General features: G+C 40.0%; 2 protein-coding genes across 2 annotated transcripts; both read left to right on the forward strand.

Moving 5' to 3' along the window:
* The first annotated feature begins 275 nt into the window (after positions 1–275).
* On the forward strand, positions 276–3774 carry tmem9 (transmembrane protein 9). Its single transcript, XM_072367533.1, has 6 exons — positions 276–395; positions 535–677; positions 1346–1437; positions 1531–1639; positions 1982–2113; positions 2217–3774. The coding sequence occupies exons 2-6, from the start codon at positions 588–590 to the stop codon at positions 2355–2357; spliced, it is 564 nt and encodes a 187-aa protein (XP_072223634.1). The 5' UTR covers positions 276–395; positions 535–587; the 3' UTR covers positions 2358–3774.
* Positions 3775–4993: 1219 nt separating this feature from the next.
* Positions 4994–23330, forward strand: LOC140271548 (dihydropyridine-sensitive L-type skeletal muscle calcium channel subunit alpha-1-like). Its single transcript, XM_072366808.1, has 45 exons — positions 4994–5344; positions 6676–6781; positions 10065–10204; positions 10396–10529; positions 10686–10838; positions 10923–11128; positions 11250–11353; positions 11433–11578; positions 11657–11738; positions 11830–11990; positions 12091–12316; positions 12419–12626; positions 12758–12878; positions 12982–13096; positions 13193–13292; positions 13366–13435; positions 13797–13929; positions 14057–14186; positions 14280–14339; positions 14832–14938; positions 15074–15161; positions 15801–15908; positions 16055–16107; positions 16199–16345; positions 16529–16730; positions 17071–17229; positions 17858–17968; positions 18052–18135; positions 18771–18818; positions 19284–19310; positions 19396–19521; positions 19625–19690; positions 19819–19910; positions 20006–20165; positions 20321–20448; positions 20548–20644; positions 20735–20837; positions 20929–21030; positions 21121–21254; positions 21423–21548; positions 21860–22068; positions 22159–22223; positions 22412–22458; positions 22549–22623; positions 22790–23330. Exons 1-45 carry the CDS (start codon positions 5160–5162, stop codon positions 23087–23089), a joined length of 5544 nt encoding a protein of 1847 aa, XP_072222909.1. The 5' UTR covers positions 4994–5159; the 3' UTR covers positions 23090–23330.
* The last annotated feature ends 345 nt before the right edge of the window (positions 23331–23675 follow it).

Genomic DNA, 23675 nt, shown 5'->3' on the forward strand with positions numbered 1-23675 from the left:
AAAAAATACTTTTTAAATTTTACTTAAATAAATAATTTCAGGCCTTGTGAGACAATCCATATTTCATTTGAGGAGTCATATAAAATACACAGATCACGGTTCACTCAAAATGTGTGGTAATTCACTTTAAAAAAATGAAAAAGCAAAGGCAATATTCGCATGTAAGTAATTCCAGATGGTCTGATTTCATTTTCCAATGTTTATTGTTGTGTTGGTCCAGCAGGCGGCGCTGTCGCTGCATGTTTCCTTTTCCGGAAGTTTGACGATTGTGACGACAATCCGGAATCAAGAAGGACAAAGTCAAATTGGGGTGTTAAACATTAACTGCGGAGACGCAATTTAAAGCTGTATCGTGAATGCAAAGTGGAAACAAGGATTTCAGTTGGTTTTGTAAGGTAAGTTCATTGGAGAAGCCTGCGGAAGATGTTTTTAGGCTCAGTATCACCCACTGATGGGATGTTTATGTCGCCCATTTCTTTGCGTGGTCGCTGACTCTCACACCCGCTAAACCAGCCTCCTGTTGTGTTTTGGCAGAGCGTCGATGGTCATCGTGCACCAGCCGTGCACATCGTTTTCCTGGCGGTGAAATGTCGTCCGGCAGGGAAGGATCCCGAGCCATTGTCGCCGCGGTGGTGACCGTGTTTCTGCTGGATGCTGCGGTTTTGGTCCAAGCTAAGGTAAAAGCGTCTAGTTGATGCAGCTAACCCGCAGCACTTACATTTGGTCAAGGGGTTGGTGTTGTTGTAGTTTAGTCACTTACTTTCTCTTTGCTGGAGCATTTCGCATAAGCTATTTTCTTTAAGGAAATGGACGACACATTTTGTGTTTTGAATATGATGTTTAAAAATTCTCAGTCATTTTCTGCACAAGCTTGCTTATCCTGTGCAGTGTTGGGGTTGTCCAAACAAACCTCTGTTCTATATGTTGTGATCAACATTTCAGTGATCTTTGTAGTCATGCTGACAATACTGAAAATCAGCATTAAGAGCAGAGAGATGCTCTGTGCATCAGCAGCCTAAATAAAAGGATTGGTTCAGGCTCGCCAGAGCCAGCCCTTAGTATAAGTTTTCTTTTGAAAAAAAATAAAATAAAAATCCACATGAGAAGGGACTGGTGGCTTAATCTTAAAGAGTTCTCCTTGCTCGCAGTGTAATACACAGTATGCCTTTCTGGAAAGATGCTGTTGTAAGAAGATGATCAGTTATTCACTCAACCTGTCAGTGGTTTATTATGTTGTGGCTGATATATGTGTTTTGAGTTATTGATGATAATCAAGGTGTGTGGCTAATGGGGGTAAAAACAGGGTTTAGTCACCATTTTGACTCAGTTTTCCTGACCGTTGCAGAACTTTGAAGATGTTCGCTGCAAGTGCATCTGCCCACCATACAGAAACATCACTGGCCACATCTACAACAAAAACGTCACCCAGAAAGACTGGTAAGGGGAGCCCTTTATTTTTCTCCTTCCACAGATACTCAGCTGTGTGAGTGTGTCGGCTCTCTAGACAAACGTTTTTTTACATGTTCACAGTAACTGCCTCCATGTAGTGGAGCCCATGCCTGTTCCTGGCCACGATGTGGAAGCTTACTGTCTGTTGTGTGAGTGCAAGTATGAGGAGCGAAGCAGCAACACCATCAAGGTATTTAGGCTTTCTTTTGGTTTTGGCTGTCTGTATCTTTCAGTCTTAAATCTTGAATCACACTAAGCACTCCATGCAGGCTTTGTCTTTTAAAGCAGCAGAAAGTTCCTATAGTGTGTCTGTCTAATTGATAAAAATAGTAATTGTGAAATGTTTGAGGGGAAACAGAGACTAGACGCTTCGCTCAGGACGATGCTAGCACGCAGGTTACAGTCATTCGTTAATAGAAATACTTGAACTAATAAAAACAACGAAATTGAATTACAGAGTACAAACTTTGTCGTTGGAGGATGGCTCTGGCATTGTAACCTTAAATTCTGTTACCATTTCTATTTATTACAGGTAACCATCATCATTTACCTGTCTGTTGTTGGCGCGCTGCTGCTCTACATGCTGTTTCTGCTACTGGTTGATCCTCTCATCCGCAAACATGACCCCTACACTCAGCCTCTGCACAACGAGGAAGACTCCGAGGTAAATCTGCAAGCAGTCAACTCCTACACAGTAGATACATTAATTAGTAGGCTGTGATGCAGTGGATGTTGAATGCTCCTGGTTTTTTAATGCGTTTGTTCAGGAGATGCGTCCACAGGTGGACAGCGGGCAGGCCAGAGGAAACACAGTGCTGGAGCGGGTGGAGGGTGCACAGCAGCGCTGGAAGAAGCAGGTTCAGGAGCAGCGTAAGACTGTTTTTGACCGCCACAAGATGCTAAGTTAAACCTCTTAGGGTTCAGTGTTTTTCACTGTCGCCAGCTGTTTAACTGCATATGTGCACCTACTGTGTTAGTATTTCATCACTGAGAAACATTTCAAACGCTTATTTAATTTATTTATAATTTATTTACCGTAACATAAGCTAAGTTGCAGTTGTGGGGGGAAAAAAGAGAAACATGCTTTGTGCACTCTTACTGAGTAGAAATACTCCCAATAGTTCTCAGCAAATGAATGCAATGCAGCAGATTTGTAACGTCTATATCGTGGAAAAAAATATTTTGACCTTTTGATTTTGAGTAATATTTCTTGTGGCATGATTTCTAAACTTGCCTCACAAAGCGTATACTGGGTTCATTTAGACGGCCTTGCTTATGCCGTTGCTAATCGTTCTATATTTCTAGTTTATCACTGATAATTCGTTGGTATTGAAAGTTGGAAATACTCAGTTTTGTTTGCTCTATTGTTGGTTTTGTTATGTAAAGTCTGTGTTGCTGCTTTCAGCCTCAATCTGTGCCTTTTTCCTACTCTGTGTGGGGAAATGTGTTTGACCAAACTCAAGATGTGTCTCCTAAATATTGGCAAGTTACACCTTTCAAAACATAACAGATGGTAGGGCCTCCCATGGAATTTGGCTGATATCGTCCTATTACTGTACTCTTATGAAATCATTTGTCTTACATTTATGGTTTGATTAGGAAAAAAGGGCTTGGCTCTTGTAGGTACATGGCTGATTCCTGCCCTTTACTTTTGCAGCACAACTTGAAGTCACATACTGTACTTGTAATGAAAGAAATGGGGAAAGGGACATTTATCAGCGTTTTAAAGCGACCCTTTGGTGAGTCGGATCTTTACCACATGAGAATGTCTGAAATCTGTGACCCTCATCAGAACTGTTTGCTGTGACAGAATTACAGTAGGATGCCTCATGGCTTTGAAGGGTTAAAAGTCACGGTTTTAAAAGAATTAAAGGAAAATGACACATTACTTCATTCTCAACGTGATCTGCTTATGTTTAGTTGCCAGTAATGGTTTATAATTTTTATTGATGTAAATGTTCTTCCTATCTTTGCTCTCAGTGTATGTTTATTTCACAGATGGTTGACACGTTAAAGGAACGGTCTAGATGCTTGATCCCTCCAGTTGATCTGATGTGTGTTAGAGGCTTTTTTTTTCTCCCTCTTGTCCTTTTTGATGAAATCTCCCACTCTGGTCTTTGCATTTATCAACTCTTACCTCCTGCAGCACCTCACACACGCATGTAGAATCAATGCCAAGGCACAGCCAGACATCTCACTGAAGCATTTTAGTTTGTATTTTCCTTAAATTTCTCACCCATCTGTGTATTCATTTCCTGCCTAACTGAAGGATTGGTATGTCCGTGTCTTGGTGTGAAATAAAAACAAATCACCTACTTGTTTTTCCAGATGTTTGGAGCCTTCTTTCCCTTTTTTATTGTTTTTTGTTTTGTTTTCCTGTTGGATTCGCAGCATCCTGTTATTGGCATTAGGGGGCGACATAGTACACAAATAAACTCTTTCTGCCAGGAGCATGTCTTTCTTCTTTGTCATCAAATTTAGTGTCACAGTGTCTTATATTAACATTTGGTAAGTCAGAGGCCCTCAGGCAGGAGGAGAGGTCTATTTTGAGCTTTGTGGACAACTTTCTTTTAGTCACAAAATCACATGTAACACTACCTCAACTAAAATTCTTTTGAGCTTGGGTCAGTGATCAACTTTTATTCATAACATGCATTGTTGGATGCATTTTGTATTAATTGACTCAAGTGGTTATTGTGTTCCAAACGTTGGGTTAAAAATAAAGTATTCCCATATTTATATTTGAACACCCCTTTTTAAATCATTTATAGGAACTATATACACATTTAATAAATGGTTGTATGCTACAACAAAGGCACTCTCTGTATTTGCCTGCAGTTCTGACTTTTTCCCATTAGGACTTTATGTCATTACAACTGTATGTTACAGAATATCGGGTGTCGTTATACGACCCCAATTCCATAGAAGCTGGGACACTGAAAAATTTGAAGAAAAAGAGATTTAGATATAAAAGAGATTTGCAGGTCGCATAAACTAATATTCAAAAAAGCGAAACATATCAAATGTTGAAAGTGAGACATTTTTAAAAGTGTAATTAAGTTATTTGCATATAAGGCTTGAACTGGAACATGTCCTATGTGTAAACACACTGACAGTGTTTGGGATTCTCAAGTGAACTCTTCATGTCTAGCTTTTACAGGACACAGTTTACAGAAACCTGTAGATTTCTCTTCCCGTCCCGTACAGTTTAGGGATCAGCTTCAGTGTCCTGTAGTGTAGCCCACAGGTCCCCTGTCACCCCCAACTAAGACGATGTTTCTCCCCTTCTTTTTGCTTTCGCCCCAACAAAGCTGCTCTTCCTCTTGTTCCATCTTCCTCCCCCCTGCCCTCTTAATCATCCCCAAGCATGGCCTGCCCAGTGGTTCACAATCTAAATTTAAACTTGAGCAGGGCCAACTGCTTCTCCGGCCACTCTGGGCTCCTGTTATTTTTCTCTGCCAAGCTGAGCTTTTTCTGTCAGAGGCCCTCAGCCAGGAGGAGAGGTCGGTAGCTCTGCGTGAGGTACACGGGAGCTAGAGGAAGAGGAGAAGAGGGAAGAGAGGGAAGCGGGGGAACCCGCTCAAAATCAGCTGGTCTGAACCCCGGAGGCCTGCACGAGAAGGAGTTATATTGCACCCAAGTTTGGGAATTTACACCAAGTGGTCACATTTATCTGGAATTGGGAATTTTTGTCAGGTGGAGGCATCAGGATGGCGTCCAACGCAGAGGCGGCCAAGCCGGTCATCATGAATGAGGAGGAACTGAAAAGGAAACAAAGGGAGAAGCTTAAGAAGCTGCAGGCCACAGGGGGTAACCCTCGCCCTGCAAGATCCCTCTTCTTCCTCACCCTCAAAAATCCCTTCCGGAAGGCCTGCATCAACATTGTGGAGTGGAAGTATCCTTTATAGCTTACATGAATGTACATTTGCAATATATACACCTCTTAAAAGTGTTTCACTCTTAATTATACAGTTATAACATTGTGTAGTGCTCTAATTGATTACTGACAGCTGAAATACACAGAGCTTGTTTCGGCAGAGCAGTGAATTATCAGCTTTGTTCACCTGTGGTGAGCCCACTCAGGCCAAGTGTCTTTCTAATCTGTGATAAGGCGACCACTGAAGTGTAAAGACCTCTGTCAGGTTCCTGTTTTGTATCGATGTCTGTAGCCCTCTGATTTTCACCTGGCACAAACCCATGCTGAAGTTTTCACATCTGACAGAGCAACACAATGAATGAAATTTCACATTAAGACTCTTGAAATCTTTTTTTTTCTAACCTTTTTTTTTCATTTTGAAATAGTGACTTAAATGCAGGCAGCCTGTGAGGATTCATGAACAAAACGCAGGCTGTGTGTGTGAGGGAGTGACATTAAGAACCCTGTGGGGAGTTTCCTGCTTTTAGTCTGATGTCCATTCCTGGATCGCACATATTTTCTTTCCAGAATAGAATGACTTAATTATATTTGTCCAGTGATGACAGCGTTATCTGCACAGCCGTTCAAGTTCATTTTATATGAACTCAAAGTTTCACTGTGACTACATTTTAAGTAAATTTTATACTCGCATGTTAGGGCAGAACATGTGTTGTTTACTGCTGAAGGTTAATCACGTTGGTATGTGATTCTGCTTCAGTGGGTTTGTGTGCTATGAAGAGAACAAAAAATGACAGAAATTTTAATGACAGAAGCATCTTTAGAACTTACCAATGTTCACAGACTCAAGCATAAATAAATATTTAACAGAAGGACCAAAGATATTTTTTTTCTTGATGAGTAGTACGTGTATAAATGGTTTGTCATATTCTTGTGCCCTGCAGCTGTCCCACGGCGTCACAGAGAGACATGATGCTGACTTGGCAGGGGAATTCTCTTAGTGAGCCCCCTATGGACGAGAATGAGGCAGCACAGGGGACAGGGTTACATTAGCTGCGACAGCTTTGCCGGCTACCCGTTTTAGGGATGATGTTTCAGGCAGGATTTAAAGTCACTGATCAGCTCTGCAAAGCTGTTTGACTTGTTTTATTAAAGTGCATCAGGAAAGGCAAAGATTGACTCACACAGATAAAGAAACTGATCATTTATTTTCTTTTAAAACAATTCTTCACCTTTTCATGGTCCCACCCTCACTGTCACTTTGAATTACTGTCTGTGTAAAAAGCCTATGCTGATATTAATTTGGGGTCTCTGCATCATGTGTTGTTATGATTCTGAGTTTTCCCATCAAGAACCTTTGAGATCATCATCCTACTGACCATCTTTGCTAACTGTGTGGCATTAGCTGTGTTTCTGCCCATGCCTGAGGAAGACAGCAATAACACAAACTCAAGTTTGGTAAGTTTGAACATAAACCCTCTCTGTGATACATTTACACGTGAATAAATGGGAACTCTTTCTTTAGTAGATTAAGGTGATGTTGTGTCCAGTGTTTTTCCATGTAGATTACTTTGTAGGAGCACATTTTGGATTTTAGCATATCAATTTGTTGAACATAGGTACAGCTTTAAGCCTGTAAAGTGTGATACTTAATGTCTAAAGGCTTCAGCTGCTCACTGGTCTGAGTGCCAAGCTCCATTTAAATAACTCCAGCCACAACTCAGTTCTTAATTTGGAGTCCCATCTGTGCAGCAAAGGAATAGTCATCAAACAATTGTGCCCTTTGCTCATTCTTCCATGATGATCTTTTTTCCTTTGTGACCAGTGCTTTGTAAAGAAGACAACAGGAAAAAAATCCATGAGAATGAATAATAAAAATGAGGGCTATGTTGTGAGCAGAATTTTCACCTGTATGGATAAGTTTGCTGAAGATCTTACATCATGAGCATGCAATAACATAAAATTTCAAAATATTTGTATTCTGCCTGAAAATCTAAGCTCCTCACACTGAAGATAGTTATTCAGAGTCTAATTTCAAAGAAGTGTAAATAAGCTGGTGGCAGGTGTTTGACTCCTAGATTCAGCTGATGTAGGTTCAAAATATATTGTATTTCAGCATTGTAGGTGTGTGTTTTCACGGCTGAGAGGCTGTGGGTAGTGCGTTTCGTGTCAGAGACTACACAGGCCAAGGATGATTTAAGTCTGCGTGAACTTTATAGTATGCAAAAGATATAAAATCCTAGTCGGTGATACTGAAATCCAAAAATATTGCTCAAAAGTTAATGAATGAGATTATGCTTTCATCAAGTGTTATTGAAAAATACAGACAGAATACACAGTTATTGGTAGCTGTTTGATAGATTTAAAATAGTAGTTCAAACATGATTTAAACATTTCTATTGCTTGCCAATGCTTGATTATGGTGAAAAAGCTACTTAATACAACTTAATACAGCTAAAGGGTACAGCTGTTAAAGATCTCTAAATCCTATCATCTCAGTGTTCAACGTTATCTTGGAAGTTCAATCAAAAAGCTTTTAAGATCATATTCAAAACATGGTGCTAAGAAGAAACTCGGTGGAAGAAGCTGTGAAGGATTTCTTACTATTATTTTAATTTACACAGCACAGCTAAATAGGCTTCAGGTTGACCTGGAGCAATATGTGATACTGCTTGCAACCTGTATCATATGTTGCATGCTGAACCAAGTAGGGCTCTGTCGGTGAAGGCCGAGAAGGACGGCGCAGAAGCACAAGTAATTTTTAAAAGACATTCATAGATAATCTTTCTGTGATTATATTCTATAAACAAACTAAACCAATGTAAAGCCTCTTGTGGGATTTTTATGATTGGGAGCATGAGATAATCCATCTTGCTAAGCTTTAAGCTTCAGGTAAAAACACAAAATTTGGACCAATCAGCATGTCATCATTCAAGCTATAAGCAGGTTTAATTTGTGAGAACTGTCTCCAATTACTGCATTTTTTCCCGCAGTCTTCCATATGGATCTGCTTTGTTCAACTAGTTGAAGTTCTCTCTTTGATAGACACATGCTTCACTTAATCACCTTCTAAGTTTGTTTCTCTTCCTTTTACCAAACTGTCTGAGCAAAGAATTCCCCAGATCCCCAGACAGCCCATCTGATGCATCAGGATACAAAATGAAACCCTTAAGGACAAGAACACACAGCATACAGCAAATCATAGTGATTCTATCATGTTGTGTGGGTGCTTCATCTGCTTCTTGAACTAGACATATAAGATGTATCAAAAATGATAACGAAATCAGAAAATTACCAAGACATTTTATAGCAGATGTTCAACAGGTGTAAAAAATATTTAGCTTGAAGCAAATATTTAGGGTCTTTCAGCAAGAGAACAGCTGGAAGCCCACATCCAACATGACAAAAGAGTGGTTGAGGTAGACAAAATGGACTGTAACACCACTAAAAACTATTGGAGATAGCTAAAATCTACCACTGCAAAAAAAAATTTGAAGGACTTTAAACACGGCAGTAGAGGAGCAGCAGAAACTTCCTTCAAGCTACGTAAGAAACTTGCAGATGGCAGAAACATTTAGTTGACATAAAGGTTCTGCAACCAAGTATTGGTGAAGGATAACAATAACTGTCTGTGGCTCATTTTGTATTTATATTCTTCCATATCATTTTAATATCATATCATGTTTATTATATTATCATATTATATAATACCTTGAACAGTGCCTATGCATGGGAAGTTATATTGATGCTGATGTTTGATTGTGAGAATTGACATATCTCATAAATATCAATCACCAGCCATCAGCTGTTCTTCCACATTAGATAAAGTAGAGCCACATATTGCAAGGGGAACATTTATGTCAGCCTTGTTGATACACATTAATTTTACTTGTACCCTAGCCAAAATCATCAGGTACCCAAATCTGACCCCATTTCTTTAACTTCTTTGCTTTGACTCACTCACCAGCCTTCTTCCAAAACCTTCTCACTTCTTACTGCCATTCCTTAGAGGTGAAAAATGTAAGAAGAGATGGTTCACCCTCCTGCTGCAGTCAGATGTAGGGCGGCCAAGATGGCGTCACAAGAGTCCACTAAAGTTGCCTCATGTAACCATACTCATACACTTGAAAATTCTAAGGGGCTGTAACATTGACATACTACAGTCTAGAGATACAGCCCACCTTGTTTACCTAACGTATTCAACTTGGCAGCACTGAGCAATCTGAATGGATGCTGGGGAATTTGTTGGTGGGTGGGATTATGGCCTTGAAGGTTTTAACTGACTGGATCAGCTTAAAATTATTGATCTGATTTGTTTAAAAAGAAACCAAGGGAAAGAAACAGCATATCATGTATAAGTTAAAGTGTACAGAAAATGAACTCTCCACTCTTAATGATGCTTGAATCAGGAATTCGCCCCCTTTTAGGTTTTATCAAGCTGTCCTTATATTTATGTCAAGTCTGAGGAAACCAAGGCTCAGTACTGTATTTGTTTATTATATATATTGACACTGATGATAAAAACACATGCATTTTATTCAATCATTTTTTGATGAACATGTTGTGCTATTAAACTTAGAAAGTGCAGCCTTTGCTGACCTCCAGTGGTGAAACTTGCTGTAGTTGCACTCAAGGACCCGTAACATCACTACAGCAAAAGTTTCATGTTTCTTTTTAAAATCTGCTTTATTTTCATGTAAAGAGTAAAATCCTAAAATGTGATCTACTGGTGTTACTACAGGAGAGTCTGGAGTATATCTTCATGATCATCTTCACGTTAGAGTGCTTTTTGAAGATTGTAGCATATGGGTTCGTGTTCCATGAAGGGGCCTATTTACGGAACTGTTGGAACATACTGGACTTCGTTATCGTCTTCATGGGGTAAGATGAGCTCTGAGCTGCAGCAGGACACCTCTATTGCTAATGTACAGCTTCACTTTGACACATTAGTTTTAAGTGTTAGAAATGTAAATCTGGATCATGGTTCTTCTAAATGCCAATTTTGTAATGCTTCATTTATTTCAAAGTTTTGCAGTGTTAGGCACTTATGGCTTTATTGTTATCTCTTGCAGTCTCTTCACCTTTGCTTTGGATACCATAAATACGATAGGAGGAGTGCCAAAGGAGAAAGGTGGAGGGTTTGACATGAAGGCGCTGAGAGCCTTCAGAGTACTGCGACCCCTTCGTCTCGTTTCTGGAGTCCCCAGTAAGAGCCTGTTCATTAGTCCACACACACTGTGCACAGGTTCTGTGTAATACTGTTTGATCTGTATGGATGTGTGGCACATTTCATTGTTTGTGAGGAAAATAGTACTGAGAGCTTGTGATGCAGTAATTGTTTGGCTTTATTGATCCCTTTCAGGCCTTCAGGTGGTGATGAACTCCATCCTCAAAGCCATGCTGCCTCTGCTGCACATCGCCCTGCTGGTCTTCTTATTGGTCACGATCTATGCCATTATGGGACTGGAGCTCTTTAAATGCAAAATGCATAAGACCTGCTACTACACTGGCACAAGTGTGTATAAAAGAACCCAATCAAACATACACAGAACTTTTGTGTTAAGTTGCTTTATATTTGTCTCTTTTTCTTCCCTCACAGATATCTATGCAACAGCAGAAGGTGAGCTGCCTGCACCATGCGCTCAAGCTGGTAATGGACGCCGCTGCATCATCAATGGTTCAGAGTGTCGGCCTGGCTGGGAGGGTCCCAACAACGGTATCACCCACTTTGATAACATTGGTTTTGCCATGCTGACCGTATACCAGTGTATCACCATGGAGGGATGGACTAAAGTGCTCTACTGGGTAAGTGATTTGTCAACATTGTTAAAGCATCCTTCCAACTGTTCTTAATTTGGATCTAATTAATGTAATTAATAGTACATGTGAATTGTTAATTGTTTAACAGTTTTAAATTGTGTCCCAGGTTAATGATGCCATTGGAAATGAATGGCCTTGGCTCTATTTTGTTCCTCTCATTCTTGTGGGCTCCTTTTTTGTGCTCAATCTTGTTCTGGGCGTGCTCAGCGGGTAAGACAGCTGTTATCCTCTATACACTCTATCATATATTTTTGCTTTGGATAAACACTTTTATTTTGGTTCCATACAGAGAGTTTACCAAAGAGCGTGAAAAGGCCAGGTCACGAGGGGAGTTCCAAAAGTTGCGAGAGCGTCAGCAACTGGATGAAGACCTTCATGGCTACATGGAGTGGATCACTCACGCTGAAGTCCTGGATGCTGACAGAGAGGGCAAAGGTCAGCTCTACATATCACCATAGCACCCTTTTTATTTTAGAGGAAAATGTAAAATTATAACAATTATTATCTTGTTAGGTCTCCTGCCTTTGACCAATGGAGATTCTGACACGGACAGCTTGTATGACCTGGAAGGCAAGAGTCGAATCATTTACTACTAGTGAGTCCCCTGTTCCGTAGGTGCATCAATGCTGTCACGAATATTTCCATGATTACTTGGCACAGTAAGCTGATGATATTTTTTTTTTTAGCCGCCTGGCCCGTCGCTGGAACCGTTTCTTCAGGATGAAGTGCTTGGTGTATGTGAAAACCAATGCATTTTACTGGGTGGTTATGTTCCTTGTCTTTCTCAACACTCTGACCATAGCCACAGAGTACCACCATCAGCCTGGCTCGCTAACATCCCTGCAAGGTTGGTGATTAACATATTTAATTTCATTGAACTTTTTGTTTCCAACAAACTCTTGTCCTCACAGTTTTGATCATTTTTCTATTCTTTTTTATCTCAACAGATGTGGCCAGTCGAGTTCTGCTGGTGCTGTTTGTCATTGAGATGTTTGTAAAGATGTATGCTCTGGGACCCAGAGCATATTTCATGTCTCTGTTTAACCGTTTTGACTTCTTTGTGGTGCTATGTGGTATCCTGGAGATGATCATGTTGTCAGCAGGTGCTGTGGCCCCTCTTGGTTTCTCTGTGCTCAGGTGTATCAGACTGTTGAGAATCCTCAAAGTCACAAAGTAAGTCTGTTCCCTTCAAATCTTCATATTGCACTACTTGTAACTGTTATAGTGTAATTTGTAATCTTTTAATATCTCTAATATCTAATAACTGTTTTTCAGGTACTGGAAATCTCTAAGTAATCTTGTGGCCTCGCTCCTCAATTCGGTTCGCTCCATTGCCTCGCTGCTCCTCCTTCTTTTCCTCTTTATTGTCATCTTCTCACTCCTGGGAATGCAGGTGTTTGGGGGGAAATTCAACTTTGATGACCACCGACCCAGACGCAGTAACTTTGACAATTTCCCTCAGGCCCTGATCAGTGTATTTCAGGTGAGTAAGATGCTTATCAACAGATGCTTTGGTTTTAAACCAGACTTAGTTGATCTAAAGCTTTACAGCAGCTCCAACCTGATGTGTTCATGCTTGGAAATAAATCATTTCTACCTCTAACTGTCTCACAGATCCTCACAGGGGAGGACTGGACCTCTATCATGTACAATGGCATTATGGCCTATGGGGGGCCTGTCATCCCCGGCATCCTGGTTTCCATCTATTTTATCTTCCTTTTCGTCTGTGGAAACTGTATCCTTCAAATTATTCATAAATGTAATCTTGAAATTAATAATGGATTTTATGACAAATGTATAAACTGCTGTTCTTGTTTTCCTGACCTCAATAAAACCAGATATCCTCCTCAATGTCTTCTTGGCCATTGCCGTGGACAACCTGGCTGAGGCTGAGAGTCTGACTTCAGCTCAGAAAGAAAAGGCAGAGGAGAAGATGAAGAAGAAGCTTCTAAGGTGGATAAAGTAACATCTTTGATATAGGTTAGAAGGTTTGATCTCTCTATGCATTACTACATTTTTTTCCTATCCCTGGCTTTGTTAACCCTGCAGGTCCAAAATGCCTGAGAAGACTGATGAGGAGAGGGAGAGGATAGCTAAGAAACTGGCAGAGCAGAGGGCCAAAATGGAGGGCATGCCCACCACAGCCAAGGTTAGTGTTGTGTTTGGTATTGCATTACAAATTATGGAGCAGAAGTATCTTTAGTATACTTTTTTTTTTCCAGCTCAAAGTTGATGAATTTGAGTCAAATGTCAATGAAGTCAAAGATCCATTTCCCCCAGCTGATTTTCCAGGTAAGACAAACAAAGTTTAAATTTCTATTTTTTAAAAGAAAAACTTTCACCATTTCTTAGTGATGTAGTTGTCACAAAAGGAGGTCACTGATGGTAGGAATCTGTATTACTTTACACTGGCTGTTAACCAGCACTGCTATCTTTGCTATGTTGCAGTATAAGTATAGTAACCCATCATCACTATTAGACTCAGCTGATTCCTGGAGTTGTTTATAGAAGAGTTTAAAGAAATTTTCACATCATTCTGGTGACCACTATTTAAAATCTACCACATTAGTAAGTATCAGATGACATATCATACCCCTATTACATAAATGTGTCACTGTACTGTAGAATTTTGACACTGGTTTCTGCGTCATAGGTGATGATGAGGAGGAAGAGCCTGCAATCCCCATCAGCCCTCGGCCCCGACCCATGGCGGACCTGCAGCTGAAGGAAGAAGCGGTTCCATTGCCTGAGGCCAGCTCCTTTTATGTTTTTGGCCCCCAAAACAAGTAGGAATATGACAGGAATCCTGCACAATACACATTGGAAAAAATGCATGTAATTTTCTGACATTGTGAACATAATCTAATTATAAAAAAATTTGTCTGTATGCACAAAATATTCTTTGCTGTCTAGGTTCCGTAAGCTGTGCTACAAGATCATCAATGCTTCGTCCTTCACCAACTTGATCCTCCTGTTCATCCTGCTGTCCTCCATCTCCCTGGCAGCTGAGGACCCCATCGATCCAAAGTCCTACAGAAACAAGGTGATACCCAGACCTAACTCAACATTCTAAGCAATGGCTGTTGAAAGAAGGCCAGACTTAACTATTAACTGTTTTCCTGTGCCCTTTTTCCAGATCTTGGCCTATGCTGATATTGTCTTCACAACTGTGTTTACCATTGAGATTGTACTGAAGGTAGATTCAATAGCAAGGAATGTGCTGTACACATCATTTAGGGTTTAATTATTTTTGTGAGCTGATAGAAATAAGTTCACTACATTTTCAACCGCAGCTAACATTTTGTGTTATTTCTCATAAACAAGTGTATTCTTTTCTCAAATAAGGGACTGATGGTTTTAAAGTAGAGTGTGATGTTTTAAGATGTTCTGTTTTGTTTTGCAAAGTTCATAGATACTCAATGAAGCATTTTACATGGTAAACAGATGCAAATACTTTCACTTTAGAAGCTGTCAGCTGTGGCATTTTTTGCCTGAGAAATTACCTGGAAAAAAAAATATTATCAGAATAGTTGGTAATTCATTTTCAGTTGAGTGACCACTCAATAAATTGACAAAAATTACTAAAAGCCACAGTTCAACACAATATATTCAGGTTTTTTTTGTCTATCTTTTAACGCCCTTCTGAATCAGTTTTACTGTGTGTAACTGCAGTATATGCCTCTTACAGATGACGGTGTACGGAGCATTCATGCACGAAGGCTCTTTCTGTCGTAACTCTTTCAACATCCTGGATTTAATCGTAGTCGGAGTTTCACTCCTGTCCATGGGAATGGAGTGAGTTTACATTTTAGGATCATCAAATTTGATACAGAATATCATTGCTGCTGCTTTTTCTGGATTGCACCATTTATAATTTCTTCACGTCTTCATGCAGATTAAGACTTCTCTTTGTTATGTGTTGTTTTGCAGATCCAGTGCCATCTCTGTGGTGAAGATTCTCAGGGTGCTGAGGGTACTGAGGCCTCTCAGAGCCATCAACAGAGCTAAAGGATTAAAGGTATAGCACATACTTTTGATTATTCCTCTTGATTAAATGTCTGTTTTTTCAGATTGGATTCTTTAATAAAGAACAAGGGAAAAATGTAAATTAACTGCATTCAAAATCCCATTTACATCCATATTCAAAACCATAATAAGCAACATATAATGAAAGTATAGAAAATAAAAGTCCTCATTCTGCAGAAAAATTACTCATGTGACATCATTAGATTGAGATCATATCAATACGAGAAGGATCAGAGGGGACACAAGATTGTTGGTGAAATGGAAAAAATATGAACAAACAAAGAATAAAGGAAAATCAAACATCTTCTTCTCTGATTTTTGTTTTAGTGACATATTGGATAATTTTGGCTTTTTTGCCATGAAAAAAATGTCCTTTAATGTAACCATCTGAGAGGTTTAGATGGGGAATCGCTCTACAGTCCTCACAGGACTTAAAATGAAGTTTTCTCATGTAAAACTTCTCCTGAAACCTTTTTAGTAACTATGGCTGAGGGATAATTGCAGAAAATGGGTAAACTCGGGTACCTCAAATTTTTCACTTAAATGTGGTACGTCAGTTAGAGTTCACTGTGTTCCCAGAAAACTTCACCTTTTCTCAGCATTGACTGGTTATTGCTTACCTCTTTCACAGCACGTGGTCCAGTGTGTGTTTGTGGCTATAAAAACAATTGGCAACATCGTCCTTGTCACCATGCTGCTGAATTTTATGTTTGCCTGCATCGGAGTTCAACTCTTTAAGGTTGGTGTTGTTGTTGTTTTTTCTTTTAAATAAATATTGCTTCTATTGTACGATGGAGTAAAGATGACGTTAACAATCAATCTTCATTAAGTATAGAACCTTTGCTGCTTTTGTATTGAATGTGTCACTGATCCTTTCCCTTCCAGGGTAAATTCTACAGCTGCAATGACCCGTCTAAAATGACTGCAGAGGAATGCCAGTAAGCAAACACCCTTCACATGTCATAGATTTTTCTTTTATTAGAGCTTTGATGCTATTTTAGAGTGAACACTCATTATACATCCTCTCAGGGGATCCTTCTTGAAGCACATGGATAATTCCCTACAGGACACAGTGGTGGCTGGAAGAGAATGGGTCAACGGTGACTTTAACTTTGACAACGTTCTAAATGGGATGCTGGCTCTATTCACCGTTTCCACATTTGAGGGCTGGCCAAAGTAAGCCCTGAATGCATTTTGATTTGATGAATTGCATCTTTTCATTCTATCTGTTTGATTGAATTGGAGGTCAGTATATCACATCAGATTGATGAGGAATTCAAAGTAATTTAATTGTGTGTAGCCTGTACAAATGAACTGTATTGTATCTCTGACCTTTTTTCACTGACAACTTGTTTTCAGACTCTTATATAGAGCCATAGATTCAGACCAGGAAGATATGGGTCCAGTTTACAACAACCGTGTTGATGTGTCCATCTTCTTCATCATCTACATCATCCTCATAGCCTTCTTCATGATGAACATCTTTGTGGGCTTTGTCATAGTCACCTTCCAAGAGCAGGGCGAGCAGGAGTATAAGAACTGTGAGCTGGACAAGAACCAGGTACTCTGAGATGAAGCTTAGGACACTTAATATCCAGTCATTTCTATTAAAATCTAAAAGTAAAAAATGACTTATTGTTTCTCATTTAACACAGTGTTTCCCAATCCTGGTCCTCAAGGCAACCCCCCCTGCATGTTTTCCATCTTTCCCTGCTCCAGCACACCTGATTCAGATGAATGGGTCGTCCTCAGCCTTCTGCAGAGCTTAAAGACCTGACCCATTCATTTAAATCAGGTGTGCTGGAGCAGGGAAACATGGAAAACATGCAGGGGGGTTTGCCTTGAGGACCAGGATTGGGAAACGCTGATTTAACACACTGTCCTGTCCTGCCTCCCCTCAGCGTCAGTGTGTGCAGTACGCTCTGAAAGCTCGCCCTTTGAGGTGCTACATCCCAAAAAACCCCAACCAGTACAGGGTCTGGTACATTGTTACCTCCTGCTACTTTGAGTACCTCATGTTCTTCTTAATCATGCTCAACACGTTGTGTCTGGGGATGCAGGTATGTTAATCTCTGTCACTTGGTTTAATTCAGTGTCATCAAATGGTGTGTCTTTAGATGAGGATTTAATTTGCTTTTAAATCATATTTAAAATGTTGGTCTTTAATTTTTTTTTCTTTGAACAACATAAATTAATTGGTATTTGTAGATGCAGTGATGAGCTGTGATCACTGTCATTTTCAGAAAGAAATACTGATACCCCTGCTTGGCGTTTGGAACCCCAATTATTATTTACAATTCTTTACTATGCAAAATATTTAGAAGATATAGCAGCCTAACCACAGGTAATGGCTGATATTCAATCTTTTAACTGGAATTGGAACATCAACCAGTGGTCGACATTTATCTGGTGTGTCCAGGTTGAGTTTGTAAAGGTTTAAGAGTCTGAGAAGTCTTTTGAAACTTTTTTTTTGCTTTGCTCCATATCTTCTTGCTTCCGTGGCATTAAAGGGAAAACAGTTGACATAAACAGTACCAGCTATCACCCTATAACCAAATTATTATTTTCATTGATATTGATATTGGCCCAGAATTTCACAGTTGGCGCTCCCTTATATTTTACTCACGTACGTCAATTTAGTAGTTTTATCATATTTATAATAAATTATTTTCTTTCCTCTCTGGACAGCACTGTAACCAGTCAGACCATGTTACCAAGCTGTCGGACACTCTGAACTTGATCTTCACTGTGCTCTTCACAGTGGAGATGATACTCAAGCTCATGGCCTTCAAAGCAAGGGTAAGCGCTTTCATTTTCTTTTTTCTCCCTGTTACACACCAGCCTTTTTTCTTTATGTCAGTACACTGTATGTCTTTGTCCAGGGATACTTTGGAGACCCCTGGAACGTCTTTGACTTCATTATTGTCATTGGTAGCGTTGTTGATGTGATCCTGAGTGAAGTCGATGTGAGTATATATATATTTAATTTTAAACCTAAAGAATTCCAATTATTTCAGATTCTCATTACAGGTGCTGTCCAAGTCCCTAGTGGTATCGAAATTAAGCATTCTCAACCCATAGTGTGATACAGTTTGGAATGATGGGATGTATTTATTCAGTAGTCTGACCCAGAGTCTTAGAATTGTGGCTCAACAACTGATTGGTTGCAGGAGAACTAGCAGATGAGAAGGGGCTGGTAATGTGGTTGTCCATTTCCTCCTCACTCCTCCACCTCTACCCACCTCAATGCGTTATGTGACTTCTGATCCACTTCTATCACAAGGAACAATTATTATCACTATTAATGCTAACACTGTTTTCAGGTTTCATGTGTGTAGTGTGAGCACTTATAAAGAGCACATCATTAGTTGAGGAATTATTGTTACTCTATGCCACACAAACTCTCTGGCAAGTCACATTTTTTTCTGCCATTGTTGCACTGCATCGTCCTCATTGTTTCATCCACAAACACAAACCTGTCGCAATTTCTCCACCCAAATGCTGTTTTACATATTTTTTCAGTTCTCTCTTTTTTTTTCTTGTATCTCCATCAATCCCTGTCCTCCATGCACCTCACTCCTCATGTGTCTATTCTCCACAGACCGCCCTGGCCTCCAGTGGAGGACTGTACTGTTTCCATGGCTGTGCTGTAAATATCTGCACTGCTGCATGAGTCTTGCTGTGTGAGCACTCCACTTTGTTCGCTACTAAACCATAGATGTACTCTAATGAATCGTGTGCTGCTCAACCTGTTGGTGAGACATTCATGTTCCTGTTTTCTGTTGGATCTGACACGGTAAATGTAAGAAAGTCAGTAGGTTTGCTATATTGTGATACAGTCTGGCTCATACTGTTACATACTCAACATATTGATTGTTTTGATATTCAAACAGTAAATTGTGAGTATTTTGGTAATTTTGCATGGGTTACAAATTGCGGCTGGTCAGCACGTGAAATCTGGAAGCTTTGTAACTCATCAAAGTGGATAAATTACTCTATCATTAACCCTTTTTTGAAACCTTAATGATGCTTTGTAGTTGATCAAACTACCTACTATTAATAATCTTAGTATTTTTAATACAACTAATGCACCTACGACTTCTTCTTTGTGCAGGAGACAAATCCTATGCAAGCAATTGCGGTACGTCCGAATTTTCCCGACTTTCACATTAAGCCATGTTCTTGCTTTATGTCTTTTATTCAGTTCATGTCCTTTTTATCCATAGGCCTCTGAAAATGCTTCAGTTTCAATCACATTCTTCCGACTCTTCCGTGTTATGCGTCTGGTCAAACTGCTGAACCGCTCAGAGGGCATCCGTAACCTGCTGTGGACCTTCATCAAGTCTTTCCAGGTCTTCATAGTCATCATGTTGTCATAATTATTGTTACGTCCTTTTCTCCACTGTGCTTCTTATCAAGCTGTCTTTTTTGTGTTTTGCTTTTTTTTGCTTATAGGCTCTCCCACATGTAGCCTTGCTCATAGTGATGCTGTTTTTCATCTATGCTGTCATTGGGATGCAGGTAAAGTCATCAGTATTAATTCTGTGAAAGACAAAAATGCAAAACTGTTTATGGTTCAATGTTGTCAAAACATAGTGATATCTTGATAACTGGAAAAAGAATTTGACTTGGATTGTAACAACCTTTAGATCTTTGGAAAGGTAGCCTTAGTGGATGGCACCCAAATCAACCGTAACAACAACTTCCAGACATTCCCTCAGGCTGTTCTGATGTTATTCCGGTGAGTATCTGAGCCAGGATGTGGGGGTCACAGGATGTTGTAAGTTCAAAAACGGATCCAAGATCTCACTGTTTTTTATGTGTTGATGTATCCAGATGCGCAACTGGAGAGGCTTGGCAGGAGGTCATGATGGCTTCAATGTACGGGAAGAAGTGTGACCCCAAATCAGACTTCCTGCCAGGGGAGGAGTACACCTGTGGGTCCAATTTTGCTGTCTTCTACTTCCTCAGCTTCTACTGTCTCTGTGCCTTCTTGGTGAGAAACAGCCTTATGTTCAACAATCATTTATGAGCTACAGGAACATTTGTATTTTAGGAATTATCAAAGAAATGAAAAATGCTATTTTCAAAAAGAAACGTTGTATATATTTTTTTTTTAGTTAGTTATTTTCTTTGCTCCTCCTTCTCCAGATCCTCAACCTGTTTGTAGCTGTGATTATGGACAACTTTGACTACCTAACACGTGATTGGTCTCTTCTTGGTCCACACCATTTGGATGAATTTAAGAAAATCTGGGCTGAATATGATCCTGAAGCCACGTGAGCTTGAACACCATAAGACAAATCAGTTTTTGCATTAATTTCCACTCTGAATACAGTGAGAGCCACTCATGATGACTATAAATGTTTCTCTAACAGGGGGAGGATCAAACATCTGGATGTGGTGACGTTGCTGCGAAGTATCCAACCCCCACTTGGCTTTGGCAAGTTCTGTCCTCACGGTTCCGCATGCAAGGTAAATGCAACCAGAAAGAAAAATCATTTACAGTAGAAGCAGCTTGTGTAAAATGTAACAATTTTTTTTTACTATTCCTTCTGTTTGTAGCGCTTGGTTGGTATGAACATGCCTCTCAACAGCGATGGCACAGTCACCTTCAATGCCACTCTGTTTGCACTGGTCAGGACAGCACTCAAAATTAAAACAGAAGGTACAGCACATCAGTGACAAGTAATATAAGCATTTCCTTCCTCTATGCACTTACTTTAACTGAAGAAAACATTCTTAAATATTCCCATCAGGTAACTTTGAGCAGGCCAATGAGGAGCTGAGAGCCATTATAAAGTCAATCTGGAAACGCACCAGTATGAAACTGTTGGACCAAGTCATCCCCCCTATAGGAGGTGAGTCAGTGGACACAAATGACATAAAGAACATATCAGCTTTACTGTGCAATCCAAAATGTCTCACACAATCAGCTCTGTGACTTACAGATGATGAGGTGACTGTGGGGAAATTCTACTCCACCTTCCTGCTCCAAGACCATTTCCGCAAGTTCATGCAGCGTCAGGAGGAGTTGTACGGGTACCGTCCAACTAAGAAGAGCGCCTCAGGTCCAGAGATCCAGGTGAGCTGCAAATTCATTATATAAGCCACGATAATATTGTATAACTATGTCCTTCATACACTTAACAGTTACAGTATGTCCCCATGTAACCTTTTGCTTTCTTTGTATCAGTGTGTCTTCTTCCTATACATTTGATTTTAATTTCTCCAACACTCCATGTTTTTCTAGGCGGGTCTGAGGAGTATAGAGGAAGAAGTAGCTCCAGAGATGCACAGGGCTATTTCAGGAGATCTACAGAATGAGGAAGAAATGGATCGAGCAATGGAGGAGGCAGGAGAAGAGGCCATTTACCAGGTGGAAAATCCTGTCTTCAGTGAAGTACTGTGCATTTAAGAACATGCACACTATTGGATATACTTGTGTTTAACTTTTTAAATTAAAGGGGGATCTTCTATTCGAGAAGGTTTTTTAGCTTTTGATTACATGAAATCCTTTTGAAGTCCTAATAAGGATCAGTGTCAAGTTTAAAAGTTTCCATTTTCTAATATTAATATATATATATATATATATATATATATACAGTATCTCAAATCAATGACTTCTTTATGTGATCAATAATGTGAGGCTATACCTGCATGTGTGCTTTACTTACTTGGTTCTTCCAGCGTTCACACGGTCTGTTTGGTAACCGAGTTGACTCCTTCTCCGCTGAACCAGCCAATGCTCAGCACCCCCAGATGACCAACCAGCGACCCCTCCAGTTCTCCGAGAGCCAGCCTGAGTCTCCACCAAATTCCTCTGCCTTGGTGGCCAACACAGAATTTTTCCCTACAGCTGCACCTAAGAGCAACACTAACAACAATGCCTTTGCAGAGTGAGCACTGCACACGCACCCTTACTACTTCGATGACATATGTTCAGAGAGGCGTCATGTCTGATGAGTTGCATGTTTGTTGTTTTTCAGGTTTTCATTTGAAAGAGAAGGCAGTCCAGAGGAATTTTACAATCCGTATGAGGACGAGGAGTCAGGTATGATTCAGGAGAAAGAAGGCCACAAGACACTGACACACATGTAAACACACTCACACATAAAAACATTTATACAAATTACTTCATGAATGAAATAATCCTGCTTGACACTAAAGACTTAGAAAGACTAAAAGGAAAGCAATTTATCTTCATTGGTTATTGTTTTTCCTATATTCACCATTTTTTAGACACCAGACGCTCCTGGAACTTCACTGTGAGAACAAACAAAACACAGGTAATAATTCTTTTAAAGCTCGACTCCTCCATTGTACAATATGACGAACAGACTATATATCTAATGCATGAACACTTGTCATTTATGCAGTTTCCTTATGATCCTAACTATGGGAACAGTCAGAGTCTGAGCTCCCATACTGCAGTCGACCAGCTTGTCCGGGATGTGAGTGTGAATGCAAATACCACCTCCATGTATAGAAAGTTTCAAATGCAACTACAATACTAAGAATAGCTTAATTGTATTATATATATTTTTTTTTTACATAAAAGTGCTGCATAGAAAACTGTAACTGAATGTAAATAAGACCCTGCTTGTTGCTCTTCTTCAGGCTCTAATAAAGGGAGGTCTAGTCTCCTTGGACAAAGACCCGGGCTTTGTCTCTGTAACTGAGACGGAGATGGTTGATGCCTTGCACGTCCCCGACTCTGAAATGCAGGGCATCCGCAATGAGCACTCCGGCATCATCCCGTCTGTCAGAAAGAAACGCCCTGTGCCCGTCCCTCCTTCAAACCCCGCTGTGGTAAAACTAGAAACAGGCCAGCCTGATCCAGCTGTAAGGAGAAAGAGGCGTCCAATTCCCACGATTCCCACACAAAATAAGTTGGATGAGACCGACTCTGAAGTTTAGAGGCTTTTACCTGAGTTTACATCGTTTAAGTGGGTTTTTACACTAGCAGGTGGCTTCACCTCATGACGCACTACCGAGCTTGTTTTCCTTTTGACAATTTGTATCCGTTAGCCCGACACGAGGCCTAATAACAGATAAATAAACTGTCAAGTGTGGTTAACCAAGGTAAAACAGTATATCTGATGATGCAACATCTTTCAGATTTATTGAACTAATAAAAACACTAACCTATCTCAAAGTTAACAGATTGACGCACTTCTTTCTTTGTAGCAGCTGCTGAGGATATCCATTCCACTTTGGTTACAACCATGTGGGTGAAGAAAGTGTCTTACTGAAGCCTCACTGAGGGAGGCAGGATGGTGGCCAGTGACTAAAATATCTGGTTACTCTTTGTGTAAACTGAAAGAAGACTGCTGTCTACGTCGTACTGTAATATATTGAGGACAGTGGTCAAGGACTCCACTCGGTGGAGACAAGTTTCTTTACATCCAGACCCAGAAAACTGCACTTTAAGGGACTCTTATTCTTACAATGCAAGTGAAAGGTGCGAAATCTCTAATACTGGGGTTTAGCCTGTTTTCTTTGC

Source organism: Leuresthes tenuis, unplaced genomic scaffold, assembly GCF_036924035.1.
Source record: "Leuresthes tenuis unplaced genomic scaffold, fLeuTen1.0.hap1 SCAF_16, whole genome shotgun sequence".
Classification (NCBI taxonomy): domain Eukaryota; kingdom Metazoa; phylum Chordata; class Actinopteri; order Atheriniformes; family Atherinopsidae; genus Leuresthes; species Leuresthes tenuis.

Coding starts and splice junctions, on each gene's coding strand:
- tmem9 (XM_072367533.1), top strand. CDS start 588: ATGTCGTCCGGCAGGGAAGGATCCCGAGCCATTGTCGCCGCGGTGGTG. Junction 678..1,345: donor CGGTTTTGGTCCAAGCTAAG/GTAAAAGCGTCT, acceptor TGACCGTTGCAG/AACTTTGAAGATGTTCGCTG. Junction 2,114..2,216: donor ACAACGAGGAAGACTCCGAG/GTAAATCTGCAA, acceptor GCGTTTGTTCAG/GAGATGCGTCCACAGGTGGA.
- LOC140271548 (XM_072366808.1), top strand. CDS start 5,160: ATGGCGTCCAACGCAGAGGCGGCCAAGCCGGTCATCATGAATGAGGAG. Junction 17,230..17,857: donor CGTTGTGTCTGGGGATGCAG/GTATGTTAATCT, acceptor CTCTCTGGACAG/CACTGTAACCAGTCAGACCA. Junction 21,255..21,422: donor CCTCAGGTCCAGAGATCCAG/GTGAGCTGCAAA, acceptor ATGTTTTTCTAG/GCGGGTCTGAGGAGTATAGA.